The sequence below is a fragment of the Chroicocephalus ridibundus genome, chromosome 17 (genome assembly GCF_963924245.1).
Source record: "Chroicocephalus ridibundus chromosome 17, bChrRid1.1, whole genome shotgun sequence".
NCBI classification, from domain to species: domain Eukaryota; kingdom Metazoa; phylum Chordata; class Aves; order Charadriiformes; family Laridae; genus Chroicocephalus; species Chroicocephalus ridibundus.
Window position 1 is genome coordinate 2,722,645 of NC_086300.1, and position 26,302 is coordinate 2,748,946.

At 60.1% G+C, this 26,302-nt stretch overlaps 1 protein-coding gene and 1 non-coding gene across 3 annotated transcripts; both read right to left on the minus strand.

Annotated features, from left to right (window-relative positions):
• Nucleotides 1–468: 468 nt before the first annotated feature.
• Nucleotides 469–23,484, minus strand: PLXDC1 (plexin domain containing 1). Of its 2 annotated transcripts, XR_010073591.1 has the most exons (15): nucleotides 23,310–23,484; nucleotides 21,589–21,737; nucleotides 18,385–18,528; nucleotides 17,994–18,063; nucleotides 17,467–17,589; nucleotides 16,807–16,925; nucleotides 16,600–16,699; nucleotides 14,589–14,684; nucleotides 12,637–12,718; nucleotides 9,584–9,644; nucleotides 8,496–8,631; nucleotides 6,925–6,960; nucleotides 5,588–5,748; nucleotides 1,948–4,459; nucleotides 469–1,864 (listed from the first exon to the last, which is right to left on the minus strand). XR_010073591.1 is itself a non-coding variant. In XM_063354513.1 (14 exons), exons 1-14 carry the CDS (start codon nucleotides 23,362–23,364, stop codon nucleotides 4,340–4,342), a joined length of 1,452 nt encoding a protein of 483 aa, XP_063210583.1. In that variant the 5' UTR covers nucleotides 23,365–23,484; the 3' UTR covers nucleotides 469–4,339. The 2 variants fall into 2 exon arrangements, 1 of the variants encoding a protein (XP_063210583.1); XM_063354513.1 differs by having other exon boundaries at nucleotides 469–4,459.
• Nucleotides 23,485–24,662: 1,178 nt separating this feature from the next.
• TRNAC-GCA (transfer RNA cysteine (anticodon GCA)) lies at nucleotides 24,663–24,734 on the minus strand. The gene has a single exon. It is a non-coding gene; the product is annotated as a tRNA-Cys (tRNA).
• Between the last annotated feature and the right edge of the window lie 1,568 nt (nucleotides 24,735–26,302).

The following is a 26,302-nucleotide window of genomic DNA, read 5'->3' on the forward strand; positions in this document are numbered from 1 at the left end:
TGCAAGGTGGGCCTTTTCCTACAGTTCATCATCTCCTTTCAGGTACTGCATCATGCCGATTTGTTCATACTCTTCACGTACGATAGCGAAGGAAGCGGAAACCTAGAGGTGCGACGCAGAGGTCTCAGATAATGACCTTTAAAGTGATTTACATTTGTGAGATAATTTAGTGCTAGTGCAGAGATCAAAACGCTAAACCCAGCTGCTGCCCAACAGTCAAACAGGCCAAGCAGACTTCATTGTTCAAGCTAAGAAGCCTGCAAAAAACAAATCTAAACTGAGCAGAATAAATTAGAAGAAAATTATTGTCTTGATTCAAACTCAATTACATTAGTTTTTATCTTGGGTATGTCCTGGGAACACCTCCTGACATGATGCGTTATTACTAAGACAGAAAAGGATGTACTTAAAAAAAAATTCTTGCATTCTTATAGCTTCAATTAAAAGAATACAAGATGAAAGTTCACATAAAATGACCAATAATCCTTTGCATGTTTTATTTTGAAAACAAAGCAGTCCAAAAGGAAGATTTTTTTTAAATATTAAGACTGTATTCCATGCAGATAATCCATAGTAAATACATTGCATTAAAAGACAGTTAAAGTGCCTTTAGTCCCCCAAAATAGTCCAACTGTGCTGTAAATTCAAGTATGTGGAAAGTAGGCCGTTAGTTATTACGAGAATATTTTTTATAATCTGGGTCCTGCTCCCATTGGTGTTGAAAACAGGGGGGTTTACCCCCCAACTGCCGCAGGAGGAGAACCAACCTGGCGTTGGTCTCTGATAAACCCTGCGCGGTGTTTTCCCAACTGCTGAACGCGGACGAGTGGCCAAGGAGCAGGTTCGTGGTGACGTTTTCTGCCCGATGACGGGCAGCTGCCTTAACGCCCGCGCCACACGCTCAGCAGCGGCCACCAACGGCCAGGGCACGCTGCTTGGAAAGACAACCGAGGAGCCGTTAGCCGTTGTTTGTGTTTCGCACCCTCTTTTGACCAGCTGAGCAAGGGACTGAGCACAAGTAACAGCCCCAGCCCCTTTTATAGCTATAAAATATACAGGTGGATATACACGTGCGTTATGCAGTCTGCTTTGAAGCGAGCCCGAATGCCGGGTTCATCAGAACCCAGAGGAAAGCCTCAGGATGTGGCTAGGGAAGCCACGTGATTACAAGCAAAAATCAAACTCTCTTTATTTCAGTCGCCACCATCACGTTCTTGCATCGGCACTCGAGACTTAACAAGATTAACCGGCATCTTGAAGTCAGAGTTACACGAGAAAGGAGTATCGATCCCGCTGCGATTGACTTGGTGCAGCCAGCATTACACTTGAGCCCAGACTCTCCAGTTCTCTTCAACATTAAAACAGCACTTGCTGATGGTACAGACATTTTTCTTTCTTCTAGGCATCAGCAACATTACCCTTGGGCTTTCTGGAATTTAACAGACAACCTCTTCTCTTCCACTACAAAGCCATGTGCAAAGAATATTCAGAAGAGGTTGCTCCCTGCTGACTCATGAACTTCCCAGATGTGAATGTCAAGAGTCCAGCGCTAAACCTCCCTCATGTCGAAAGGTAGGACAGAATACTTTTTTTTTTTCTCTCCACCTCGAGACACGGCATCTAAGCACCTTCTTCTCCAGGCTGGGCCGTGGGAGATGCTGGTGGAACCCAAACCTTCAGCTCAGAGCGCGCACATGACTATGGGCAGTCACTTCTCCACCTACTCTACCGCAGTGTCTCGGAGATGATGAATTGGAGCTGTTCACGCTCTACCTGACAGTGCCCAAACCATATTCCTCAGCAGAAGGCAGACCAAACGTCTGTTGCACAGCTACAGAATAGCCTGCTTTGTTTTGTTTCTTTCCTTAAAGGAAAAAAAAAAAAGCCTTTTTTACTCCAGGCACTCAGAGCTTGGCCTCTCCCCTGAAATACAGGTATTTTATGTACCCCAACCGCTTCTGTGCTACGGCACGTGGATGTTGTTTTTCTCCACCCGAGTATCCCATCCTCTTCTGAATCCTTCTAAGATCCTGGCTGCGGTAATGCAGCAGGGATTTATACAGCTCAAGCGCTATTTAAAGTCTGTTTTCTTTGAAATTTGCAGCATTTCAGAATTGTTGGATCTCACCTAGCAGTTCTAGGGGCTGTAGGGGAAAAGGAGTACCCGAAATCTTGCTGTTATTGTATATGGATGTTCAGAAAAACAGTAAAAACAAGGCCATTATTTGAAAAGAGTTAGATCTAGAGAAAATTCCTTACCAGCTCATAACCATTTCAAAGGGGATCAGATCCTGGGCAAAAACTAGCTGACAGCATCCCTTTGAATTCTTTCTACTTCAGGGAAATGGGGGGGAAAAACAACCTTCCAGTTGAAAGCTTTATTTGGGAATAAAGTTTATCTTCAAAACATGTCTAAAGAGAGACCGTCTGGGCTGTAAGAACCTGGCACGACGCAGTCTGACTTCCCCTGCTTGAGCGTTTTGGTGCCTTGATGCCATAATAAGATGCAGCAAAAGTCTCCCTAGTGGCTATGTATGAGAAAGTATAATCTGGGGTCTAAATGCCACAAAGCATCCATATTTATCTTTAATGGCTATATAAATTCAGCAGATGAGAAGGAAAACATTAATTAGACAGACCCTGCCTTTGGCAGTAATCACCACCAGTGACAGCTGAACCAGCCAGTGGATAAAATATGCACGAAACATGATTATCAGAATAAATAACTGAGGATCGAGAGAAAATTAAAAAAGGAAAAAAGGGGAAAAAAAAAAGCCCCATGCAACCAACACCTTTTTTGGTGGGGGAAATAAAACTGTACCTTACGCTGGACTTTGGACTCTCTCTTTTTGGTTTTTTTTTTAAATATACAAGCTTTCCTCCGTTTAGGGCCCCATCCCGCGGCTGGTGTCTGTGGCAGCGGGGTAGAGTATTTCTGCAGGTCAGTCTTGAATTCTGACTGCACAGAAGGAGTAGAAAACCCTGAGAGGTCTAGTGTCGAAGCCCTTAGTTAGGGTCAGATTCTGGAATCACGATATACGTGCAAATCCAGACCAGGGGCTTATCACGGACATCGTAACATTAAAAAAATAGAAAAAATTCCACTGACTTGAGTGGGCTCTAAAAACGATGACGTGAACAAGGTGATTTTTTAGATTTTTCAATGGTATCAAGGCAGGTATGCCTTTGTTTCTTATTTATGTGAAATGCCCGTGAATAAGCTGGGATTTACTTCAGGATTTAGCCCGTGGGAGGACACTGCTTTCGCTAGTGCTCTGTCCCCATCCTCTTCCATCAAAACCTCCTCTCTTCCTGCTGGATTAGTGGCCACGCCACAAGAATGTATTTTGAAGGAATCTAAGATATTTTTTTTAAACTGTCTCCTTTGGGGTAAGGGTCATAGTTTGTAATTTAGCAAAGTAATTAGGTGCCAAAAAGGGCATCAGAGCCGTTGGCTCACAAACATCTTGAAGGTGAATCCTCCGCAGGGTTTTTCCCTTAAAATAGGTCAGGTTTCCCTTTCTCCGGAGCAGGGGGTGGAAGCTGCTGCTTCGAAGGGAGGGGAGGGCAGGGGGCTGAAGCCGTGGGTGGTGGAAGACCAACTGCAGGATGAAAAGACAAGGGCATGAGGCTTCTTGGCCACGAAGACAAAATTAAATGTTGCCCATCCCAAAAGGCGGTGAAGGAGAGAGTGGACAAAGGGACAGGGCTGGGGGAGAGGGGATGGGAGAGGGGAGGGGAGCCCTGGAGAGCCAACCTTACCTGGGCCACCACCAGCACCTACCCCCAGCCTCTCACCGCAGAGGAGAAGAGGCAACCAGCCCGACTTTCCTGAGTGCAGGCAGAGCCAATGTGCAGCAAAAATCTACCGTTTTGCTGTCCCCAAGAGCCTGCCGCCTGAGGCCACTGCGTATTTCGCCCGTCCCGAGATTTGCCCCCACTGTGCTGCCCCCGTTTGGCCTCCCGGTGGAGGAGGGAAGAGGTCAGCCACTCACAGCGGGGGGAAAAAACCCAACCACAAAACAAAAAAAAAACCCCACGCCAAACCAAAACTTTGACTGCACTTTTTCCTCCCGCCACATCCAGGGCTTCGGTGCCGGGCTGCCGGGAGAGTCCGATGTCACAACCGACCGCTGCCGCTGCCGGCTCTGCTGTCCTGTGCGGAATCCGGGCGAGTCCCAGCCTCACATCGCCCCGACTCATTCTTTTCAAACGCTCCATTGGGTCTTTTTCCTCTACTTGCTCTTTCTTTTCCAAGAGGGGAAAGACTTTGCAATAGAATAACAGAAGACTCCAACACTTGAGACACGGGACGTTCGAGACGCGGGGGGAGAAGCGCTCAGCACTGTTCCGCTTCCACGAAGCCCTCCTTCTCCTGGCTGGCCGGCTCCACCTCCGAGTACGTTGCGTGGTTGGTGTGATTTCGGAATTTCATGGCAGGCCAGTGATGCGGCCTTCGCTGCGGACAGAAACAAAAGACCCATCAGAAGCTGTGACGGAGCCTTTCACGCCAAGCCTGCAGGGAAAGTGGCAGCTCGGCCCTGTCTTTGTGGAAGCTGGACTTTTTATTAATAAAAATAAATTTTTAAAAAAATGGCGTGATGCTTAAAATGGTTCATTACAGTGCGTCGATCTCACTGAGCTGACCCGCTAACGAGGTTAAAGTGGGGAGCGGGGAGGAAACGGAAATTTTAAGCGAAATCTCACATCAGGCTCAGAACAAGGGTGGCCTGTGCAGCCGCGGACGGCCACGGGCTTCCCCTGCCACCGCGTCCACGTCGGCTCCGTGTCGCCTCTCTGGCTGCAAAACAGGGGCAGCCACATCGTCCCTTCTCAGCCGGGTGTAAATAAACGCATCAGACATCGCCGAGTGCTCAGGCACTAAACTGGCAGAGGCCGTGAAGATGGATTCTCTGACGCCTGTCTCTCCAAACAGGACAGATGGAGGACAGACAAAGCGCTGGAGGCAAACGCCAGCGAGCGCTAAGGAACGGCTGAGGGGTAAGTGTCGCTCGCTCCCTCCGCAGCAGCTCCTTTGCCAGGATTCAGCCCACTTCTGACTGCCTCGGGATCCTACACCACGCGCTCTCCTGGCTTCGAGCAACAGATGGAGATTGTTGGACCCCCCTCGTCTTTCCGAGAATTAAAACCTTCCGTTTAGAGCCTTCGCACCACCGCTTACACGGTAGCTGATGGCATGACATCTATCAGTAAAGCCTGACAATTTTAGTCAACAAAAATCCAGCTGGGCGATTCAAAAAAGCAGCGAGCTGCGTTACGCCGCGGCTCCAGCCGAGCCCTCCGACCCGCCTGCGCGGCGACGGCTCGTGCGAGCGGGTGGAAGAGGCCAACGTTGTACGGGGAGGGGGGAAAAATGGCAATGTGTGAAAGGGAGCAAAATAAACCAGTGTGGGAGGGAGAGAGCCTAAGTTTAAAACATCATCAAGCTGGAGGTTGGGAGATTGAAACTCTGATAGGAACCTGCCAAAGTTCCTCTCTCCTCTTCTCGTTGCTCCCTGCTCTTCTCTAGGTTTGTGTTGAGAGCTGAGGAAGAGAAAACCCGCCGGGGCTGAGGTTTTCCACTCACCTCGATGAAGAAGAGGGCAGCGTTGGAGGTGGGGTGGCTGTTGATGTAAATCCCGGCGAGGATGATAGCGGCGATGAGCAGCACGGCCAGGACGATGCCCACGATGGTACCGGTGTGAATGGGGGCGCCTGCTTTCTTGGCAGGAAGGCTGCTGCCCAGACCTGCAAAAAAAAAAAAAAAAAAAAAAAAAAGGCTTCGGTTGAGTCTCGAAGGGTGCCGAGACCTTGGTGTAAGAAAGGCCAGACAAGGAAACCAAGGCAAGACCTTTCAGGGCTCTGCACGGACTGAGCGTTTAACCTGTTGCTGTCGGGCTCCACAAGAGGGGAAGGCGCCCCAGAGCCGTCTGGGCTCCAGCAGCCCTTTCGCGTGATGGCAGTGGCTGGTGCGAGAGGGGATTAAGCCACCACCGGGCAGTAACTCCCCGCCTCCGATCCATATTCTTTATAGATTGGCTGCTCGCGCTGGTGGAAAGCCATTAGCCAGATGCCGAGCGGGGGCCTCGGTGCGTCGTAACCCCGAGCCCCCGGCTCGCCCTCGCCCCTCGGCTGGGAATACGCCATTGCACGGCGCTACAGAGGGTGTACGTGGCGTATATTACCAGTGACGTTGCCAGCCGTTTGGGGAGCAATTTGGCTGACACTGGGAAGATCGTGCATTTCAAAGGCCCCGTGTCTGCAGAGAAAAGGCATCCTGCACCCAGTTTAACTTCCCGGGGCTGCTCTCAGCTCAGAGGGATGGGCTGACGGTTCATGTACGACCGCGGTTCTTGCAAACCTGACACTGGGCGAAGAGGGCTCCGGTTTTCCCCGTAGCCTGGAATTAGTAAGAGCGTCACAGCAACGGTTTGGTTCCCTGCCCTTGGGGCTGCTGGACAGACTGGGATTGAAAAAGGACTCACGGAACAGAGGTGAAAAAAGCAGAGCTGGGCACTTTTTTAAATTTGGATTTTACACTGCTCTTTGGGACAGCTGGGAAATGCAAAAAGAAAAAAAAAAAAAAGAAGAGGACTTTGTGTCTATGCAGAAACAGCAAAGAAAGGGAATTGCACGGAAAGAGAAAACTCATCGTCTCAGTTTGCGCAGCAGGACTAAGCGGGGGGAGCAGGCAGGGAGCACCGGGGTAACACAGAGCGGTCCCCGCTCTCGCTTTTCACCCCCTGAAGTGGTACCAGTCAGGGCAAGGACAACAGGAGCCTTATCTCGGTGGCATCCCTCCAGGGTGGGTTTCGCCTGCCCGCCCCGCCGACGGAGCCCAGCTCCCCGCTGCGTTTGATTTCACCGTAACGTGTTTTCACTTGGAACGAACGTGAGCCGGCGGAGAGAAGATTAAGGACTTACCTTCGCTCCCTGCATACTGATTGAGCTTCGTATCGTCTAGAAGACAAACAAAAAGGCAAAAAAAAAATAAAGTTAGGAGCCTTTTACGATATTCTGCATGCTCCCCCACCCCGTCCCCGGCTTCCACCCCTCTGTAAGGGGGCGGCCGGCAGAGCCCATCTCTTGTGCAGCATTTACCCGGCCGGTGAGAGTTTTAAACCTCTGAGTTTGGTGGAAGTATGTGGCTTATGGGTTATTGTCTTCCTTCAGAAAGGCGGCACCTGGAGCACAACCATCTGAGGAACCCGGTGTATAAAAGCGTGCAAAGCAGGAGTGAATGCTGGCCGGGGCCGGGGGCCTCTGCTCAGACCTTGCATTCGCTGCAACACGCTGCTCATCCATCCCCAAAAAATCCACGGGGATGTTACGCCGTGGATGTCTCGCACGAGGGCCCGAAATCCAATTCCGTTCTTCGGCTCATTCTAGAACCACCAGGACAAAGTGTTGTACAAGGCTTTACGTCCTGACGCTCACCGTCCTCGTGAGCCCAGCTCAAATCCCGGGCCAGAATTCCTACCCCTTGGCTTCCAGGTTTGCCGACAGGCGACCAGCCGTTCGGCCGCGTTCCCGACCCCCTCGGTGAGCGGGGCCAGGAGCTGGGCTGGCCGGGGAGGACGCCGAGGGCGCGTCCCCTCCTTGGCTCCGCTCCTTCCTTCGCTGTGCTTTCTCCAGATAAAGTTCGCTGCCTGATGCAGCTGGCGGTTTGTTTCCTTCCAAGATTACAAATTAACTTCATGCTTGACTATGTCACAGAAAGCCTCGTGTGTTTTTTCCAAGAACCGGCGATGAGTTGGAAAATAATCTCAGTGGTGGTGTTACACTCCCCCTTCCTTTAATTGCTCCTTTCAAAGTCAACTCTGCCAGCCCGGCGCTCCATTCCTCCCCCCGACTCCTTCCCATCGCTGAAGGACAATTACTAATGTTCCTTTCTAGTTCTTCTAATTAGCAGTTTGCGTTAGGGACTATTAAGCAGCAAAATTGCAGTGATACCTGCCGCTAGGACGGGAGGAGCCAGCCCTGCGTTAATAGGATCATCAAGCTTTAGGACGTGGGTGCCTGGAGGGGAACCGGGGTCCTTGCATGGAGCTTCCCTACGCTGGAAGGAGCAGCATTCCCGAGCAGAGGGCAACCACGAGCCCATGCCGGCAGCCCGGGGTCACCAGCTGGGACCAGGCACGTAAAAGCGTGAGCCCCTATATACAGCATTAACCTCTGGTATGATGCTGGGGCGGGGGGGATGTCTGTCCACCAGGGACTAAGTTGCTCGTTGACCTTCGCAAACGCGTAAAAGGGCTGCGATGCATCTGGAAGAACTCTTCCCAGCAGAGGGTTTCACCTCTCGCTCCGAGTCCCACCTCTAGGGCCGCCCTTCCTTCTCCTCCCCACCGCCCCGTGCTGCGAAGATGGGGTTGTTATTGTGGTTCTCCGGGGAGGCATTGGCTTTGTGAGGCCTCGGAGTGACAGACCTCCCCAGGGCTGAGCGCCGAGGACGGGGTGTCCCTGCCGCAGCCGCTCACCCCACCCGGCCCTACCTTCTGTAGTGAGGCTGTCGACGAAGAGCGAGGACGTGGAGGTGGTGACATTCCCACCCAGCAGCGAGAAAGAGCTGTCAGGAGGGGCCGAATAGTGGTCGCCTTCAGCTAAATCCTCGCAGGTCTTCTCCTCGGACTGGAAAGAAAACGAAGAACCGTCACTTTTCCTGCTCTCCTCCAGCAAGAGTGCCAGGGAGCCAGCGGTGAGGACCGGGGCTTCCCAGGCTCAGGGCTGCCCAGCCCTTGGGGTTCAAACCCTGGAGTGGGAGCAGGGGACACGGTCCAGGAGTGCCAGGAGAAGTGTTGGCGGGGGTGGGGGGGGGGAAGTGACCTGGAGGCTGGAGAAGAGAAGGAAAAGTTTGGGAACCACTTAAGTAGGACAAATGACAATGATGTGGCAAGGTCCTACAGCCTGACCTTCTTGCATCGCTGGATGACCTTATATAGGTCCTGTCACCTCCTTTTCCCTCACTCGACCCTTTTGGTTAACAGGGAACAAAGCTGAGTTTTCCGTGGGGAAAAACAACAACAACAACAAAAAAAAAACCAACAAAAAAAAAAAAAACCCAAGCAGAAACAGATGTTCCATTAGAGCTGATCTTTCTGAGACAAAGAAAGTAGTTCATCCAATGTGGAGAGAATTGTGCTAACAAGGGCAAAAAAATAATCACAAGGGCTAATTTCTTCATGCTCAAGAGTGAGTAAGAGTCATGCTTCAGAAGGTGAAGAAAAAAACATCCCAGCGTTCTCAGATTGCACCGCTTGGTAACGTGTGGAGGTCCCTGCATCGTTCCTGACCATCGGCACCGACCAGCCCAGAAACAAGACACCAGCAAGGCAGAGACGGGCAACGCCGGATTAGCTGGACCACCTTTTAACTATTCCCCCAGAGACATCCTCGGTGAGGCGTATCGGAGGTCCTGCTGTCACGGGGAAGGGATAGCCAAAGGGATACTCAGCCTGTTCCGGAACGGCACGCGCCAAGTGGAGCCGAGAGTGAATTTTTTGAGCTGGGCTACGTTTTTCCTGCAGTTCGGCATCTTTCCTGGCAGAGGACCCAAGAGAAGGGCTCCTTCTCTCGGTCTCACCTTCTGGGCACAGCCGTAGGACAGCCACTCCTCGCGGTATCGGTCGAAGCCGCTGGAACATCTGCGGAGAAAAGCGGCGTGAACCCGCGGCAGGTGAATTCCCGAGGGACGCAACAACGATAACGCTCGTTCGCCCGCTCTGGCTGGGCACCGCTCACGGTCAGAGCATCACACGGAATGACAGCACGGCTCGCTAAGCTGCCCGAGAGCCCCGGGTGCTGCCCCGACGGGCGCTGTGTGCACACGCTTGGACAAACAAACATCTGAGGGCTGGAAAGGTTGGTCTCCAAAGACATGGGGTTTCCAGTACAGCTGTGCTGGAAGGACCCAAATGTTCCTCCTCGCAGAGGAGGAAAAGGGTCAGCACCGCTTCTCCAAGGGAAACAGAGAAGCAGAGAAATAGGAAAAAATATATAGACTGAGTTTGAATTTCCATTCCCTGGACTCTGTGCCAGGGCAAGGCCGCGATCTCCACAAGGGTTGGTTTTTGTTTTGTTTTGTTTTTTTTCCAGCAACATCTGCACAGGAAAAACACATTAAAGAGATTATAAACTGCATCAGGAAAACACCAGCTAGAGAAATCCCTACAGAAACGGAGGGAACGAAATAGCGCTCTGACCTTTGGGAAGTCTCTGGGGATACCAAAATGTGAATCAGGGGGTTCAGCTCACACAAGCACTAATTTACCCAAACTACCAACCAGTAAAAGAGGAGAAGCCACAAAGAACTCTGGGTCCTGCCCAGTCTCTGAGATCGCTGCTTGAAGCACGGTTCCCGGAACGGTTACGGGCTCAGCAAAAGCGAAAATACAGACTCCGCTGCCCAGAAGAGAGCGAAGAGGAGTCGGGTCAAATCACGGCGCTGGACTCAGGGCGTTAAGTTCAAACCCTGGAGGTCACCCGACCAGCTGCCCTGGGAAAGATCGCGTCGGCTCTGCAAAACCAACCCGGTTGGAAGGCAGCGGGACGGCGGTGGGCCTGCTCTAGCTTGCCGTTTCCACCACGCTTGCCGTTTGTGCCGCCCGTTTGTAAGCCAAGCTCTTCAGGCCCCAGCTGCCGACGCACAGATGTGGCTGGGGGAAGCGCGGCTTTTAGCCCACGCGTTCGAGAATTCACCGTACTATAAATGACAAGAGCAAACATCAGCACCAGCGACTTGGATTTTTGGAAGACGGGGTTTGCAAACCCCGTGAATTTGGAGTAAGCAGAACGACGAAGTTCTTGAACCCCGGGCTTTCAGCCCAAACACGAGCCAGACTAAACCACTGCATCCTGGGCTTGGGTTTGCTACCAAAGCCCACATCTGGTTTCCCGCATCTCTCTCAGCTGCGAGAACATCGTATTCTCTGATCTGAAGCCACTGCTGAGCAACTGTCATCGAAAAATGATGTTCCCCTGGCTCGGGTTGTATCCCAGCCCACTGAAAGGTGGTGAATCAACGCTGATTTATGGGGTCGCTTTGCTGATGCCTCGGGATCTTTCCCCGTCCCAGCTGCCCTGCTCGTACCTTGCCGAATTTGCTGCGTGTAAGGAAAGGGTGGAACGGACACAAGCCACGTGTGCTGGCAGCCCAGAAACCCCCCCGGCACCCCAGGCTGCATCCCCAGCAGCGTGGCCAGCGGGGCAAGGGGGGGATTCTGCCCCTCTGGGGAGACCCCCCTGCGGTGCCGCCTCCAGCGCTGGGGCACCAACAGCAGAAGGACACGGAGCTGTCGGAGCGGGGCCGGAGGAGGCCCTGGAGATGCTGGGAGGGCTGGAGCCCCTCTGCTGTGGGGACAGGCTGAGAGAGCTGGGGGGGTTCAGCCTGGGGAAGAGAAGGCTCCGGGGCGACCTTGGAGCCCCTTCCAGACCCTAAAGGGGCTCCAGGAAAGCTGGGGAGGGACTCTGGAGCAGGGAGGGGAGCCATGGGACAAGGGGGGACAGTTTTAAACTGAAAGAGGGGAGATTTAGATGAGATATTAGGAAGAAATTCTTTGCTGTGGGGGCGGTGAGCCCCAGGTTGCCCAGAGGGGTGGGAGATGCCCCATCCCTGGAAACATCCCAGGCCAGGTTGGACGGGGCTTTGAGCGACCTGGTCTGGTTGGAGATGTCCCTGCCTGTGGCAGGGGGTGGGACTCGATGGCCTTTAAAGGTCCCTTCCCACCCAAACCATCTGTGATTCTAAGCCTCGGGCGTAGGGAGAGCGGGGCTACAGGCAGGAGGATGAAGGTGGGCTGCGGGCGATGCCGGGGGGAGCTCTGGCGGGAGGCAGCAGGGGACGGGGCGGGCAGCGAGGCGTTGCTGGGACAGCCGGGCATCCCCCGGCACGGCCGTCCCCGTGCCGCCTCTGAGGATCTGTGTTACTGGGTCCTCTCCCCTGCCGCCAGCTCTAAATAAATATTTCAGCAAAATCTCATTAATCCCTCTCACGCTCTGCGTCGCGCTGCTGGAGAGCACGGAGCAGGATGGCTGCGTGGCTGGCACTGCAGCGCGGCCAGCCCCCCCAGATCCTCCATTTACCCCCCAAAAAAGCAGCGAGTGCCCCCTACCCTTGCCATGTCTCATCCCGGGGAGGGGGTGATGAGCATCGCCAGCTCTCAGACCGACCCGCCGGCCTTCAGACACCAGCGTGTCCCAGCCGCCCTGCCCCGCGCTTCCCTTCCGCCTGAAATCACAGCCTAAGTCAGGAAAAGTTCCCCCCACGTTTAATCTCACTGACAAAAAAAAAGGTGAGTGTCGCTTCTGGTCTCAACTCGTTCCGGCTGCTGCGTCGGAACATCTTGGACCGAGAAGCCCAGCCTCGGGAAACGTCTCCTTTCAACGGCTTGTAACCGGAGATCGGATCACCCCTTAACCATGGCTATGAGACTATGAGAGCAGCACCCTCACTAAACCAAAAAGCAACAACAACAACAAAAAAAAAACACCAACAAAAAAACCCACACACAAAAAAAGAAAATAATAATAAAAAAGCAGCAACACTGATCCAGGCATCGGACCTGGCGCTGCGCTTGCTCTCCCAGCTACAGAAGCATTAGCAAGAGCAGAGGTGGGAAGGGAACGCGTGGCCGGTACCTCTGCAGGACGTGGCACCAGCTGCAGTTGAAGGTCAGCTCCGAGGACACGCACACTTCACAGCTCTGGTGCTGGAGACACGCTGCGAAAGAGAGAGGAGAGCGGTACCAGCACCTGCGTGGGCAGCGGGCGCGCGTGCCGGTGGCACCGGCAGAACCAGAGCACCGAGAGAGGTGTCTCCAACCCGACCTCTCTCTGCTATGGACCTGCGGCACCTTCCCAGCGGGAGCGGACTCCCAGCCCCCCCGCAAATGTCTCCCCGCTCTGTTTAGCCGGGAATTAAAACACATCTCAGACTTATGCCATTTCTTATAGTACGGGGGGTCTCGCAGAAGGAAGGAAGCCACGCAAACGGTTTAACCCTCTCTTGCTGTGTCCGTACGAAGTAGCTCTGCAAGAATATCTCCATGCCGGAGAGGACTGGCTGCCCGGGGAGTACCACCACGCGCTTGTCATCCCGTCTAGAAAAGACGGCCAGGAGGGCTTGTCTGCACAAGAAGGCAAGGAAACCGGCAGTTTTAAGAAGCCCCCAGGGAGTCCCTGCCAGCCCGCAATGGGCCGAGAGCGGAGCCGGCGCTGGGCAACTCCAACGCCAGTGGTCCACGTCCTGCATCGGTGCACAGGACCCCGCGAGGCAGCAGCATCCCCGTCCCAGCCGGGGGCCTGGCACCCCTCCGTCCCGCCCCGCGCTCTCCATCCGCGGCTCCTCCAGCCACGGGCTCCCTCTTCCCCCCCTCGCACTGCGGCAAACCCGCCACCGCCGCTGCCCCGGCCCCTTCTCTGCTGCCCTCCCGTCCTCATCTCCTCCATCCTCCCGTCCGGAGCTTCTCCCGAGCTCCCTGCCACGTGGAGGCAGCGAGCGAGCAAGGAGCTCTGGAGAAGAGGCAGAGGCTAACCCACTTCATCCACTTCTGACCTGGATAAGGCTAAAAATTAAACCCCCAGAAGAAAATGTGGAGTCTAGTTCTGTGGCTCCCCTGAAGATATTGCTCTCAGCTACCCTGGCTGCTGGGGAAAAAGAAAATACCACGTCTTAAGGAGAAAAAATAGACTTATTGCAGGATGCTTATTTATGATCTGCTTTGCAGTAGCCCTGCCTGCTGTTAAAATTGTCATAAAATACCCTGGGGAGACCGTTTAAATGCATAACCTTGGTATCTTCGTGACAGATTTACTCTCCGCTCTGTATTTACGGACCGCGTGACGACTTTTCCCTCGCGCGCATGTGTCCTTGGAGCCCAGCACTAAAAATGTATCTCTCTAACAGGATCCTCAAGAAATTTCATCTGAGTGTGGAGGCGGAGAAAATGTCTTGTAGACAGACCCGAAGTGAACCAGCGTCCAGCCAAATTAGCTGCAGCTTATGGAGCAAAGAGAAGGAGCTTCAGCGGCCGGAGGGGTGGGAAGAGCTGTCGGTGCAGGAAATAAGGAATCAAAGTATCGGGGCGAGGGGGGATCCAAGGGGGAGGAACAAACTGGGGAAGGTGTAATTGCCTGCAGGTCCCTCCTTTATCAGCTCCTCCCCTGCCAGCTGGGCTTTGCTGCGTCCCAGGCGCCCGGCTCGGGCTACGGAGCAGCCAGGCTGGCACGCACGAGGGGTTTGCTGGTGGCCGAGGTTGACTCTGAGCCGATAAATCACCCCGGCGGGGCTGTACGTACGAGACGTGCAGCGACAGCCACGCACAGACCTTCTCCCAAAGGCGGAATGACCGACTGGGGGTCCCCAGAGCCGGGGCGAGCTGCGCCCTGGCCGAGAGCCCACCCTCCCTCCAGGGCTCCGGTGCACAGCAGGATCCCAGCCCTCAGGTGACGGGGGGCAGCCACGCACCCTTCCACGTGGAACCCGCCTTGGCTTCCCCCTTGGGCTGTAAACAGGAGGCTTTTGGAGTTACTGGGTGAAACCACGGGAGGGAAACACGCTCCGAGGCACCACACTGGCCCGTCCGACTTACTGGGCAGCGGGGTGAACTCCACGGCTGACATGTTGGTGATCTTGCTGGTGTCCAGCTCCACGCGATGGTACTCGTAGATGGTCCGACGGCGGGACTCTGAAACGCGGAGCCTTGGCTTTAGACTGGCCCCCGCGAAGGGGCTTAACCCTACGCGTGCGCGGGGAAAGCTCGTGGGGCGGCTGCTGCTGCCCCCCCAGCTGAAAGGCAAAGGTGGCCCCAGGTCTTGGGGTGGTTCCCGCGGGAGAGGGCAGTGTACGGCGGGTGCCAGGCTGGAGAAGCAAGGCGGGAGGCGCCGGGAGGGAGGAGGGGTGTCGGGGCACAGAGCTCCTCTTCCCTCTGTTGCGAGGAGGAGCCCGGAGTTCTCTCTGTCCCCCTCTCCCCGACCGGAGGCTCCCGAGATGGCCGTGCTCCCGTCCTGCACCGCTCCAAACAAACACGGCGCCGCACAACACATTGCTCGCCAGTGACTCACGGGGCTGCGAGCCTCCCCCGTGCTCAGCGCTCGCCCGCAGCTCCCGCTCCGCCGCCGCCTTTTGGGGGGCAGCCTCCTCCTTCCCCCTGGCCCCTCATGCCTTGCCCCCTTTTCCTTCTCTTTCCCCTTCATCCCGGGGCGGGGGGGGGGGCGGCTATCCCGGATTCGGGCTTCTCCCAGATTTTCTCCCAGCGTCTGCCACTAATTCACGCGGTGACACCAGCCAAGATGCTTCTCTGGCATCACGCTTATCTGCGAGGATAATCGAACCTCTCCTTCCAGCACGGCCACGGCTCCTCGCAGCCCTGCTCCGCGCTCGGAGACCAGCGGATGAGCAGGACAACATGCCCCCCCCCTCCTACCCGCTCCTCTCCTTCCCTTCAAGCCTTGTTTCTTTACCTCCTTAGGGTTTTTTTCGCGCCCAGTTCTTGCATTTCTTCTCCCCTGGGAGCCCCGGGGCAGGCAGGAGGTGCAGGCAGGGGGTGCAGGCAGGAGATGCAGGCAGGGGGGTGCAGGCAGGGCTCAGCACGCCCCTAGGGATGGAGGGGACCAGCCGGGCGAGGGACGGGCTGGCAGGGCGGGGAGGGGAGGCACCATCCAGCCCGGCCGAGGTTTTAACACAAACTGTTGTAACCGGGTAATAAACGAGGGCCAGATGGCAGGCGCCATAAATACCACGGAAAAGCAACGGCGCCGGGCGCAGCGCGGGGAGGCAGGGGCGAGGTTGGGCTCCCCCATGGCAAGAGGGGGCGGGAGAGGCTGGAAGGGCCTTTTTGGGAGCTCACCCCATGCCTGCAGCTCACGGCACGCGTGGAATAAGCATGGGGACACGTTTGCGGCCGTGCCCACCTCCTGCCGACATGGGTGCAGACCCCAGCCCTGCCCGCAGCACCCGCGCCATGCTGCGCACCCGCAGCGGTGTGGTTGCGGGCTCCCTTGAACCCCCCCACCTGCAGGAACGAGACACCCAGCACCCCCCCCCCAAGCCTCTCGTCCATCTGCAGTCTCGTTTGCCACCGTTCTTCCCCTCCTCCTCATCAGCTGGGAATCAGGGAAACGATGGCTTGGCTGCTCTCAGCGAGTCTGAACGCGCTGGGCGAGGAACACGAAGCCCTTCGCCGGCAGCTCATCGCCAAAGGCCCACAGCGATCGTGGGCTGGGGCCACCCCCACCCGCGGGACCACCCGGAGCACCAAGGCTGTGTGATGGCCATGGCCATGGTGAGATGCACCCCGAGAGAGAGGCACCCCACGGGAGATGCACCCCAAGAGGGATGCTCCTGGGGATGTGGGACATGAGGAGCATCCACGCAGCCGAGCCCCACACGCCTCCTCACCCTCCCGTGCTCCCCGCCGTGAATCCACGCAGCGCATCCTCATGTCTTGAAGTGCCCAAAGACGAGGACGTCTCGTCCCTGGCCTCCCCGCCTGCCCACTCTCCCCACCGCGATGCCGGGGGAGCCTTGGCATCCCCGCGGGACCAGCTGCTGCCCTGCCCCAGTGGCCGCCTCCCCCCCGTTCCCCGAGCGCAGTGACTCACCAGGCACATCGGGAGATGGGTTGAGGATCATGAAGGCGTCGGAGAGGCCGGCTTTCACAGGGTGCTGGGTGGCACTGATCTGTAGGACCGGCACGGGGATCTGCACCGGGGAGGAACAGTTCTAACATCAAACCTCCTCCCAGACCCACAGGGATCCCCCCGCAGGGACCCTCCTGCCGCGCTTTCCGCAGCAGGAACCTCCCTCACCTCCTTGTACCCAAAGACGATTCTGCCGGTGCTGTGCAGGGCCGCCTGGAAGGTGAAGCTGCCCATGTCCTCCTTCCCCTGCAGATAGACCTTGTCCCACTGCACCACAAAAACCGTGCCTGGGGGGAGAGACCAGAGCGCATCAGTCATAGAATCATAATCACAGACTGGTTTGGGTTGGAAGGGACCTTAAAGGCCACCCCGTCCCACCCCCTGCCCCGGGCAGGGACACCTCCCACCAGCCCAGGTTGCTCCAAGCCTCGTCCAACCTGGCCTTGAACCCCTCCAGGGATGGGGCAGCCACAGCTTCTCTGGGCAACCTGTTCCACTGCCCTCACATCTCAACAGCCTGCCCGGTCCTCTTCCCCCGCTGAAGCTCCAAGCCACCTCATCCCCCAGGCTCCAGCACATCCCTCCGCGCAGACCCACGAAGGAGCCCCCGCCAAACACCCCACTTGGCCTTACCCGACCGCCCCCCCCGGCGCTGAGCAGCCCCTGCTGCCCTGGGCTCCCCTTCCCCGCGCCCTCCCCCTCCTCCAGCCCCTCGGTGTGCCCCAGAGAGCCGAGCTCTGCCCAGTGGCACGAGGAAGGAGCAGGCAGCTGGGCTGCACATTCGGCAGCGCCGGGGCTCGCCCGGGGACCGGCCGGAGCAGGGCTCACCGTTATCCAAGTACTGGACGGTGGAGTTGCGGGAGTAGCTGGGGTTGAAGTTGGCCATGAGGGGAGCGACGTACTGCGTGGCCGTGAGCATCCGGTGGATGACGTCCCCCATGAAGATAAAACCTGAGGGAGCAGAGGAGGGTGAAGCAGCCCACGCTCCCCTCCACTCCCCCGGGATGCTCCCTCCCTCTTTTCTGACCTCCCATCACCCTGCCCTGGCTCCCCCATCCCTTTTTTCGCCCCCAGCATCCCCTCCTGGCTTGCTCCCGAGCCTGCGGGACCCCCCTGCCTCCCCTCAACTGCTGCAGAAACCGAGGCGCCAGCAGCACCCGACTGCCCGAGCACCAGCCGCGGGGCAGGGTGAGACTTGGGGCGGAGGGAGAAGGCTGGGAGGGCTGCAGCCCCTTCTCCCTCTGAGCTCCCCGGGCTCTGGGACGTGGGGTGAGGTTAGAGCCTGCACCAGAGTTGCATCCAGCCCTCCCGCCACGGGAATGCCGACCGAGCATCCCTGTCCCATCCCGACTCACCGCCCGTCGCTATCGTGACCTGCCGCAGGAGGTGGCCGTAGAAGGGGAAGTCAAAGGAGAGGACGATTCTCTGCGGGAGGGAGACGGGGTGAGAACCGCGCTCAGCCCTTGGGAAAACGCCTCAAAAAACGCCGTGGGAAAACTTGGGAGACGGGGCTGCCCCTGGGGCTGGGGCATGGCGGGGTGGGAGAGGGATGGGGTCCCTTCTGCCCGGCAGGACAAGCCCCGGAGGAGCCCAAACGCTTCCCAAGCCTCGGTCTCCACCCGGCCGTCGTGGGGACGTGGAGGGGCTGCTGTTGCCCCAGTGCCACCGTTGGGAAATCCCTGCTGGGAGAGGACACCCGGGGGACACCCCAGGCTGCAGAACAGCCCCCCCTCCTCCCCGGCTCACCGAGGCCTGACGGTGCGTGTTGGAGAGGATCCCATGGATCTTCACTTGGCTCCTGTTGGCTGCTGCCATGTCAACCCACAGCCTCCTCAGATGGGCGTCCCCCGGCCCGTAGATCCGCGACACGTAGTAGCTGTGGTTGTCCTCCTGCAGCCGGGGGCGGGGGGGGGGGACGGGGGGACACGGGCCAGCGTTACCCACCTTGTTCCGTGGAGATGCAAACCCCCAGGCACGGCTCAGAGCAGCCGGGACCCCATCTGAGCGCAAAGCAGCCATAAAACCAGCACGGAAAAAACCCGCGGGAAGCCAGCAAAGGATGCCGAGCGGTCGGAGAAGGTGGAGGGAAGACCCCCAGCCGCGGAGTGCGCGCAGGTCGGAGGGGCTGGCTAGAGGCAGGCGTGACTGGCGGGAGACGGCAGCGCAGCAGATGGAGCCTTCCCGGGAAGAAAATATCCCGCTCTCCAGCCGGGGGCTGGAAGTTCCAGCTAAAGTGACCCCCCCAGAAGCAAAGCAAACAACGGGAGACGTGGAAGCCCAGAGGAAACGATGAACCTCGGCAGAGGCGGCTCGGGGAAGACGGCCGAGCGGCTGCTGCCAGCCCAGGGGACGGGGGACGTCGCGGTGGAGTGGGGCTGTGCGGGGACACGGGTGACATCCCCGGAGCGTGGGACGGGTTTTGGCTCTGTGTGAGCGACCTGATGCCCCCTCGCTATTCTCACCCGGAGGAAGGAGAGGGACCCGGGGCAACCCCCCCTCAGCCTTCCCCAGCCACCAGCAGCCCCTAAGGCTCCCCAAGCCCCCTCTCCCCGGCACGCCGGAGCGCGGACCACGCTCTGCCGAGACCCATCTGGGACTGGTCGGGGACCTGGGGAGGGATGCACATCCCCGCCGAGGACCGGCACACGCGGCTCTGTGGCAGAGCGGGCGCTTTCCCGTGCCCCCGCCACACCGAGCCTCGCCGACGGGCTGCGGCGGGCGGCCGGGACCCAGCTGGGAGCCGTCGCCTGCCGGGGCAGTGGCGGGGGGGGGCCGGGAAACATCTTAATTTTCCTCGGGAAAGCAAAGCTCCGCTGCTCCACGCCAGCGCCTGGCGTGCCGCCACGCTCGCCGCTCGTCCCCGTCTGCTGCGCGTCTTGCCCCTCACCCCCCTCTGACCCCCGCACGCCCCCCTCGCCCCCAGCATCGTCCCCCCCGAGACCCTGGCTGTCCCCGGGACCCGCTCCCAGATCCGCTCCCTGCACCCGAACCCGAGCGCCGGAGGCAGGGAAGGAACCGTCAGCCCAGGATTTAATGGGTTGGAGGGGGTAAAAAAGCAAAAGCGAAGCGCCCCCCCCCCCGGCCCCGGCTTTGAACAGCCCCGGAGAGCTGCTGCGGGAGGCGTAAGGAATAAAATGCCGTTAGAAAAATCCTTTAACGTGTAATTTTTTTCTGTTTCAGCAAAGTTCAGGGAGAGCTGCTGTGCTCCTCTGCCTCCGGTGGAAGCCCTGACTCCGGGGAAAGCTGTCCCAGCTCTTCCCTACGGCAATTCCAGCCCTTTCCGCTCAGAGGGATGGATGCACAGTCCTCCCTTTGCTACGGATGGGGAAACTGAGGCACAGGGAAGGCTGTGCCGGTACCTGCTGCATCCCAGCACACACCTCCCCAGGCAAAGGCTTTGGAAGCCCCCCTGGGAGACGGGGACAGGCCACCGCTGGGGGACAAATGACAAAACTTCCCATGCCCTCGTCCTCCTCATGCCTTCCCAACGCCTTCCAAATAAGCCAGGAGGGAAATAAGCAGGGCCGGGAGCGCGGAGGAGCTGGCTGCCGAGCTCCTGACCTCATCGCTGACTCATTAGGATGTCCTAATCCGTCACCTTGCTTTGGTTACAGCAGGAATTAAGAGAGGGGAGGTTTGGGACACACAAATAAACGGGGAGCGCAGCCACCGTGGGGCAGAGCTCGGGGAGGGACGGCGGCGCTGCCCTGCGTCGCGCCCCTTTGGACAACCTTTGGGTCCAGCGCTGCCCCTCCGCACCCCAAACCTGGAATATTTTGGATGGGAGAGGGGGGAACACCCCCCCCCACCCCCTCCCCCAGACCCCGGGCTGTCACCTCCCGAGGCAGGATCACACCTTCTGCGGGTCGGACCCGCCGAGACGCAGTGACATGCGGAGGAGCAGCGTCCCTGACCTCGAAGGCGGCCCCGCTCCTGCGGAGGGTGGGGGGGAGAAACGCTCTGAGCCCCCCCGCCAGCACCGAGCCCCAGGAAATTGCTGCCTTTTCCTCCGGGGAACCACAAGCACCATCACACCCTCCCTGTGGTTTCCCGGCATCTCTGAATGCCGTGGTGGCCATTGGTGGTTTTGGGCTGGTTTTGGGGTTTGTGTTTTTTTGTTTTTTTTGTTTTTTTTTTTTTAAACACTTCCACATCAGGGACTTTCCTGGCCCCTGGCCCCTCGCCGTCCCCAGTGGTCAACAAACAAGGCCAAGCTGGAGCTCGAGCGGAGTGGGAACAGCCCCAGCTCTTTCTCCCCTGCTAATTCCACCGAATCCACAACCAGCTGCCGGCAAAAACGCCAGGACAAGTCACCGCGGCCGGCACAACCTCCTCCGGAGACCAGCCACGGCCATGCATACCCCCCTCCCATCCCAGAGATCTCGGAGCCGGGCAAACTCCCCCAGCTGCCGAGGGACCCATGGCCCCGCCACAAATAACCAGGAGCTAATTGAGGGCGGGTAATTAGGCACAGCCGGGATGCGAGAACCCAGGGAGATGTCCCAGGAGGTGACACTGCTGCTACACGAGTTCGTTAGCAGCGGCGCAGGCTGTCGCCTTCCCCAGCCGGAGACCACCACCCCCCCCCAGGTCCCGCGCAGCCCCCTCAGCCCCGATAACCTCGGCAGCATCGTCCCGCGCACACGTGGCACCGCGGCAAGCGAAGCATCCCCGGTGTCTCAGCCCAGGGATGGCCCCGGGACGCAGCAGGGCTGGCGGGCAGGGATGGCCGCGGGGCTCGGAGCCATCCCCGGGGCACGGTCGCCTCCGCGCTGGGCTGTAATTACCCTCCGGGCTGCCGGGATCCGGCCCCACACATTAAATCAGAGCCAGAGTCTCCTCCAGCTCCCTGCCCAGCCTGGAAATAGCTCTCGGCGGTCAGGCGCCGGCCGGACCCCACCCGGGGCAGGCAGAGGGCAGCTGGTGGCAGCGGCGGGGACCCCCACTCACCACGATCCGCGTCTCGTTGGCCGGCAGCGTGTCGATGGCCAGGCTGCCCCCCACCAGGTCCTGGCTGATGCGGGTCCCCTCGGTCCCCGGCGAGGTCTCCCGAGGTCTCCGCCGCCCTTGGCTTGCTGCTGGGCTCCCAGGGGAGTGTCCTGGGGGGGGCACGGGGATGGGTCAGCGGGGTCCCACGCTGGGAGGGCACCCGCCTGTGGGCCGGGATCAGCCCTCTCCCCCAGCAAGGCAGCTCCTGCTTAGGTGACACGAGTTTGGGGGGGGTCTCAGCCCTGATAAGCATCATCACCATGATGATGGAGATGCAGGGATCGGGGTCAGGGATGGCTACAGGACGCAGGACGGGTGACAGACACCCATGGCCAGGGGAGGAGAGCTGCGATGGAGGGGTGAAAGGAGGCAAAACACCTACAACCCCCCCCAGCTCGGCTCACACCCCGCGCACGCCACTGCAAGGCCACAAGGATGGGGAAGATGCGGCTTCAGCAACGGGGCACCAACGTGGCCACGTCCTCCATGTCCCCGGCCATCGGTCCCCTCCTTCGGGCTGGTTTGGGGTGCAGGTGCCAGGGCAGACTCCAAGCATCCATCTCCAAAAGAAACGTGTCCTGTGTCCCCTCCTGCCGCGTCTCTCCCTGCCTGGCTCCGGCCCTGGGAGCGAACGGAGGCCGGAAACACAGCACAGCGTTGTGGGGGGGAAGGGGGGGGGGGTGAAAAAGCCGTTTGGGACCAAATCTGCAGAGATTCATGAGCTTTCCCGGCAGCTCGGCGGAGGCGGGCGGACGGCACACGCTCGCCCACGGGCAGGGACAGAGCCAGGACGTCTGTCCCCAGCGAGCGGGACAGAAAAAACAGCCGGTGGGGCCGCAGGCGGCTCCCCTCGCCCCTGGGAGAGGGCTCCCATCATCGCCCCTGGGGAGAGGCAGCTAATTACCGCCTAACGAGCTCCTGCTCCCCTCCCGAGCTGTCCCGTGGGGCTGGTTTCTGTTCCCAGGGCCTCCAGGAGGGGAAACTGAGGCAGGGGGGAGCCGGGCTGAGCCGGTGGGATGTACCCCCCTGCCGAGGGAGGGGGCAAGGGGCTCTGCAGCTAGGGGGCACACTCGCCTGCCATGGGGGCACTGGGGGGGTCTCAGCCCCTCCGATGCTGCTGGGAGGTCTGCGGTGCCCCAGGTGTCCCCTAGGCAGGGCTTGAACGAGCCCCCCCCCAGAGGATCTGGCATCCTCCCCCCCGCCAAAATCTCCTGCACCCACAGCCAAGCCAGCACCAGCCACGCCACGGGGTGTCACGGGTGGGGGAATCCCGGGTGGGGGCACCCACAGCCCCCCTCTGCCCATGGCTGCCCCGCACGGCTTGGGGGGGGGGGGGGGAGGGGGTCCGGGCACCCCACGGTGCCAGAGCCGTCGCCGTGGAGATGAACGGGAAGCGGGGGGGGGACCCCAGGGCAGGTCCCACGCCGCGGGGGGCTGCTGGGGGGGCAGCCGGGTGTGGGGGGGGGGCAGCGCGACACGCACCTGTGTGCCCGGGGTGGGGGGGGAGCATGAGGACACCCCCAAAGCACAGGGAGGCACGCAGGGGGTCCGGGCGAGACGCGGGACCCCCCGCAACCACCGGCGGGGCCCGGGCGGACGTACCGACCCCCAGGCCCCCCCTCACCCACCGCCCCCCGGACCCCCACTCCCGGAGCTCTCCCGCCGCCCCCCGGCCCCCCTACCTGCGCCCAGCGCCCCGCGCAGGAGGCAGAGCAGGATCAGGCCCACCCAGCGCATGGTGGGGGGGGGCGGGGGGCCCCGCTCGGCCCCGGCTGTGCTGGGGGGGGGGGCTCAGCGCCCCGCCATGGGCCGGCACCCCCGGGGAGCGGCGCACGGAGCCGGAGCGGGAGCGGGAGCCGGGGCCCGGGCGGAGCCGGGGGTGGGGCCGGGGGTGGGGCCGGGAGGTGGGGCCGAGCCCCCCCCCCACCACACCCCCCCCCCTCCCAGCAATACCGGGGGGAACACCAGCGCGGCTGGGGGTACCACCGCCCGGTCCCCGCTGCCGGCAGCCCGGGCTCGGTGACCCTGCACCGGGCTGGGGGAGGGTTTGGGGGGGTTTGGCTGGGGGGGTTTGCTGGCTGAGCCGCCCCCCCAAACTCACCGAGCCCCCCCCAGCCCCGGGAGGGTGGGGGTACGTGCCCCCCCCCCCACCAAAAGCCATGGCGTGGCCGTGCATGGCCCCGCAGGCTGCCCGCTGCCGGAGGGGCTGCACGGCAACCGCAGCCGCCGGGTTTGGGGGTTCCCCCCCTCGCCCCCCCGGGGTCCTCCCCCCTCCCCCTCGCCCCCCCCCGGGGTCCCCCCCCCCGCGACAAACCCTCAGGGGACGCGTCTCCGCGGCACAAACCTTCGTCGTCCTTCCATTCCTCCGGTTTGTCCCTTCGCGGGAGGAGCACTGGTTACTGGGGGGGCTGGGGGTCCTGGGGTGGGGTGGGGGCACAGGGCGGGGGGCACAACGCGGGGGTCCAGCCGGCCCCGCGGAGCCCCGGGAGCAGCCCGACGCCCCCGCCCGCTGCTCGCCCAGGCTGGCTACTGGCCACGGCGTGATTTGGGCAGCGTTTTGGGGGGGTTCAGGTGCACCCCAGCCCCGAATACCCGGGAGGGGGCTCAGCCACGGGGGGGGAGGGGCGGGGCACTCTGGGGGCCGGGGCAGGAGGAGGGTGCAAACACCAGCAGAGATGCATCCCGTGCCCAGGGCCTGGGGAGCGATGCCGCCCCCCCCCAGCTCTGCGCCCCAGCCTGCAGCTGAACCCGGAGGGGGGGCGGGACCAACGTGGGGGCCCGCGACCCTTTGGCCGCTTGAAATCGGGGAAGCTGGGGGCGGGGGGGCACCGCTTTTTTGAGGTGGGGGACACGGACATCCACCCTTCTGCAAGAGAAAGCTCCCGGCGGGGACACCGGAGGCTGCGGGGAGCAGCGGGGAGCAGCGACCCCCCCTTGCTGCCGCGGGGGCTGGGGAGCAAATAAACGGGGTGAAAAAAAGAGGGGAACCCACCCAAAAAAAGACCCAAGCAAGCAATGGGAAAAAAGAAAAAACAAGGGGGCACCCGGATTTGAACCGGGGACCTCTTGATCTGCAGTCAAATGCTCTACCACTGAGCTATACCCCCGCTGCTCCATTAAAAGCGGCTGGTGGCTACAAGGCCAGCGAGCGCCGCGGTCGGGCTGTGTCACCCCCGTGGCTGCAGTGTGTACACACACACACACACACACATACATACACACACAACCCCCACGCACCCCCATCTCTCCTGCCCCGCACAGCGCACACTCACAATGTCCCCCCCCACTGCCTGCAAAGGCGGGGGCGCACAAAGGCAAGATCCAGCCCCCACACCCATCCCCGGCTGAGGCCGAGGATGGGGGGGGGACACGGCTCCAGCAGCCCCCAAACCCATCTGCAGAGCGCAGGATGGGGCCAAACCGGGAGTTTTCTGCACAGCCAGGCGGCCCTGCACCCCACCGCAGGGCTGGGGGAGCGCATGGCCATCCCCCCCCCCCAGCCAGAGCTGCCAGGGCTGGGGGGGCCCCGGGGGTTTGGGGGAGCAGAGCGGCTGCGCGGGGCCCCCGTGGCGCTGGGGGGGATTAGCCGGAGATGGCAGCGTGGGGGCAAGCACCCAGCGGGAGACGGATGGGGGGAGCAGCCGCGATTGCGACCAGGGAGCAAGGTCAATATTTGCTCCCTAAGCCGCTGGGCAAACGCGGGGCGAGCGGGGGCGGCGTGCGGGGATGGATCCCCGCGGCCTGGCCCGGGCACCGGCACCGCCTGGACCACGGGGAGAAAGGAGGTTCGGGGTCACCGCGGTGGTTTTCCAGCCACCGGTCCGCGGTGTCCCTTCGCCGAGCTGCCCCCATTTCCCTGTGTCACCCCTCAGCCCCACTGCCTGCCTTTTTACAGGTGGGGAAACTGAGGCACGAAGGCAGCGAGGATCGCCCAGGGCAGCAGAGTCTCAGAGCCGGATACCCCAAGGGAGGGTGAATCCCTGTCCCTCCCCACAGCAGGATAACTCCCTGGAGCCCAAAGGAGGGGAGACCCCGGTGCACCCCCCTCCCAGCGAGCCACCACCTCCCGCCCTGCCCTGGCCACCCTTGGGGACAAAACCCACCTGGAGCATTGCCGCAGCCCCCGTGCCACAGTCCGGCAACTGGGAACCAGTTGCAGCTCTACCCGCTGCAAAGTGTATTGGAGAGGTCGGGGGGGGGAGTGTGGGGTGGCCCTGGCTAAGCCCCCCCGGGTGTTTGGGGACACGGTGGTGACATTGTCTGGGGGATGCGCCCAGGGGAGGCCATTTGCGGGTTTGCCCAGCGCCGGGGCCAGCTCAGCCGGGAGATAAGGGCCGGGACAGGCAAACACCTCCTTTGCAAAGCCGTTAGGGAAGGTGCAAAGCCCATCACCCCCCCGGGGGACGTGTGTGTGGTGGCGGGGGGGGGGGACGGGGACACACACGGACGGATAGATGGGCCATGTGCCAGGGAGGGGGGGGCACACACGCAAAACACAAGTCCGATGCCAACCTTGTGCCCACCGCTGCCCTTCCTGGGGGGTCACAGCGTTTGCCCCCCACCACCACTTTCTGCCTCCCCCTTGTCCCCGCATCCCGCTCTCCCAGGAAAAGCTGGGGGGGACAAACCCGGGAATCGATGCCGGCTGTTGCAGGGAGCCGCCGGTGCCTGGCAG

Bases quoted from the DNA above. Each gene is read 5' to 3' on its own strand.
- PLXDC1 (XM_063354513.1), bottom strand. From the start codon at position 23,364: ATGCGCTGGGTGGGCCTGATCCTGCTCTGCCTCCTGCGCGGGGCGCTG. The intron at 16,926-17,466 runs GTGAGCCCTGCT...CTCTCCCCCCAG, and splicing joins CGTCCAGTACTTGGATAACG to GCACGGTTTTTGTGGTGCAG. The intron at 16,700-16,806 runs GTGAGGGAGGTT...TCCCCGGTGCAG, and splicing joins TCGTCTTTGGGTACAAGGAG to ATCCCCGTGCCGGTCCTACA.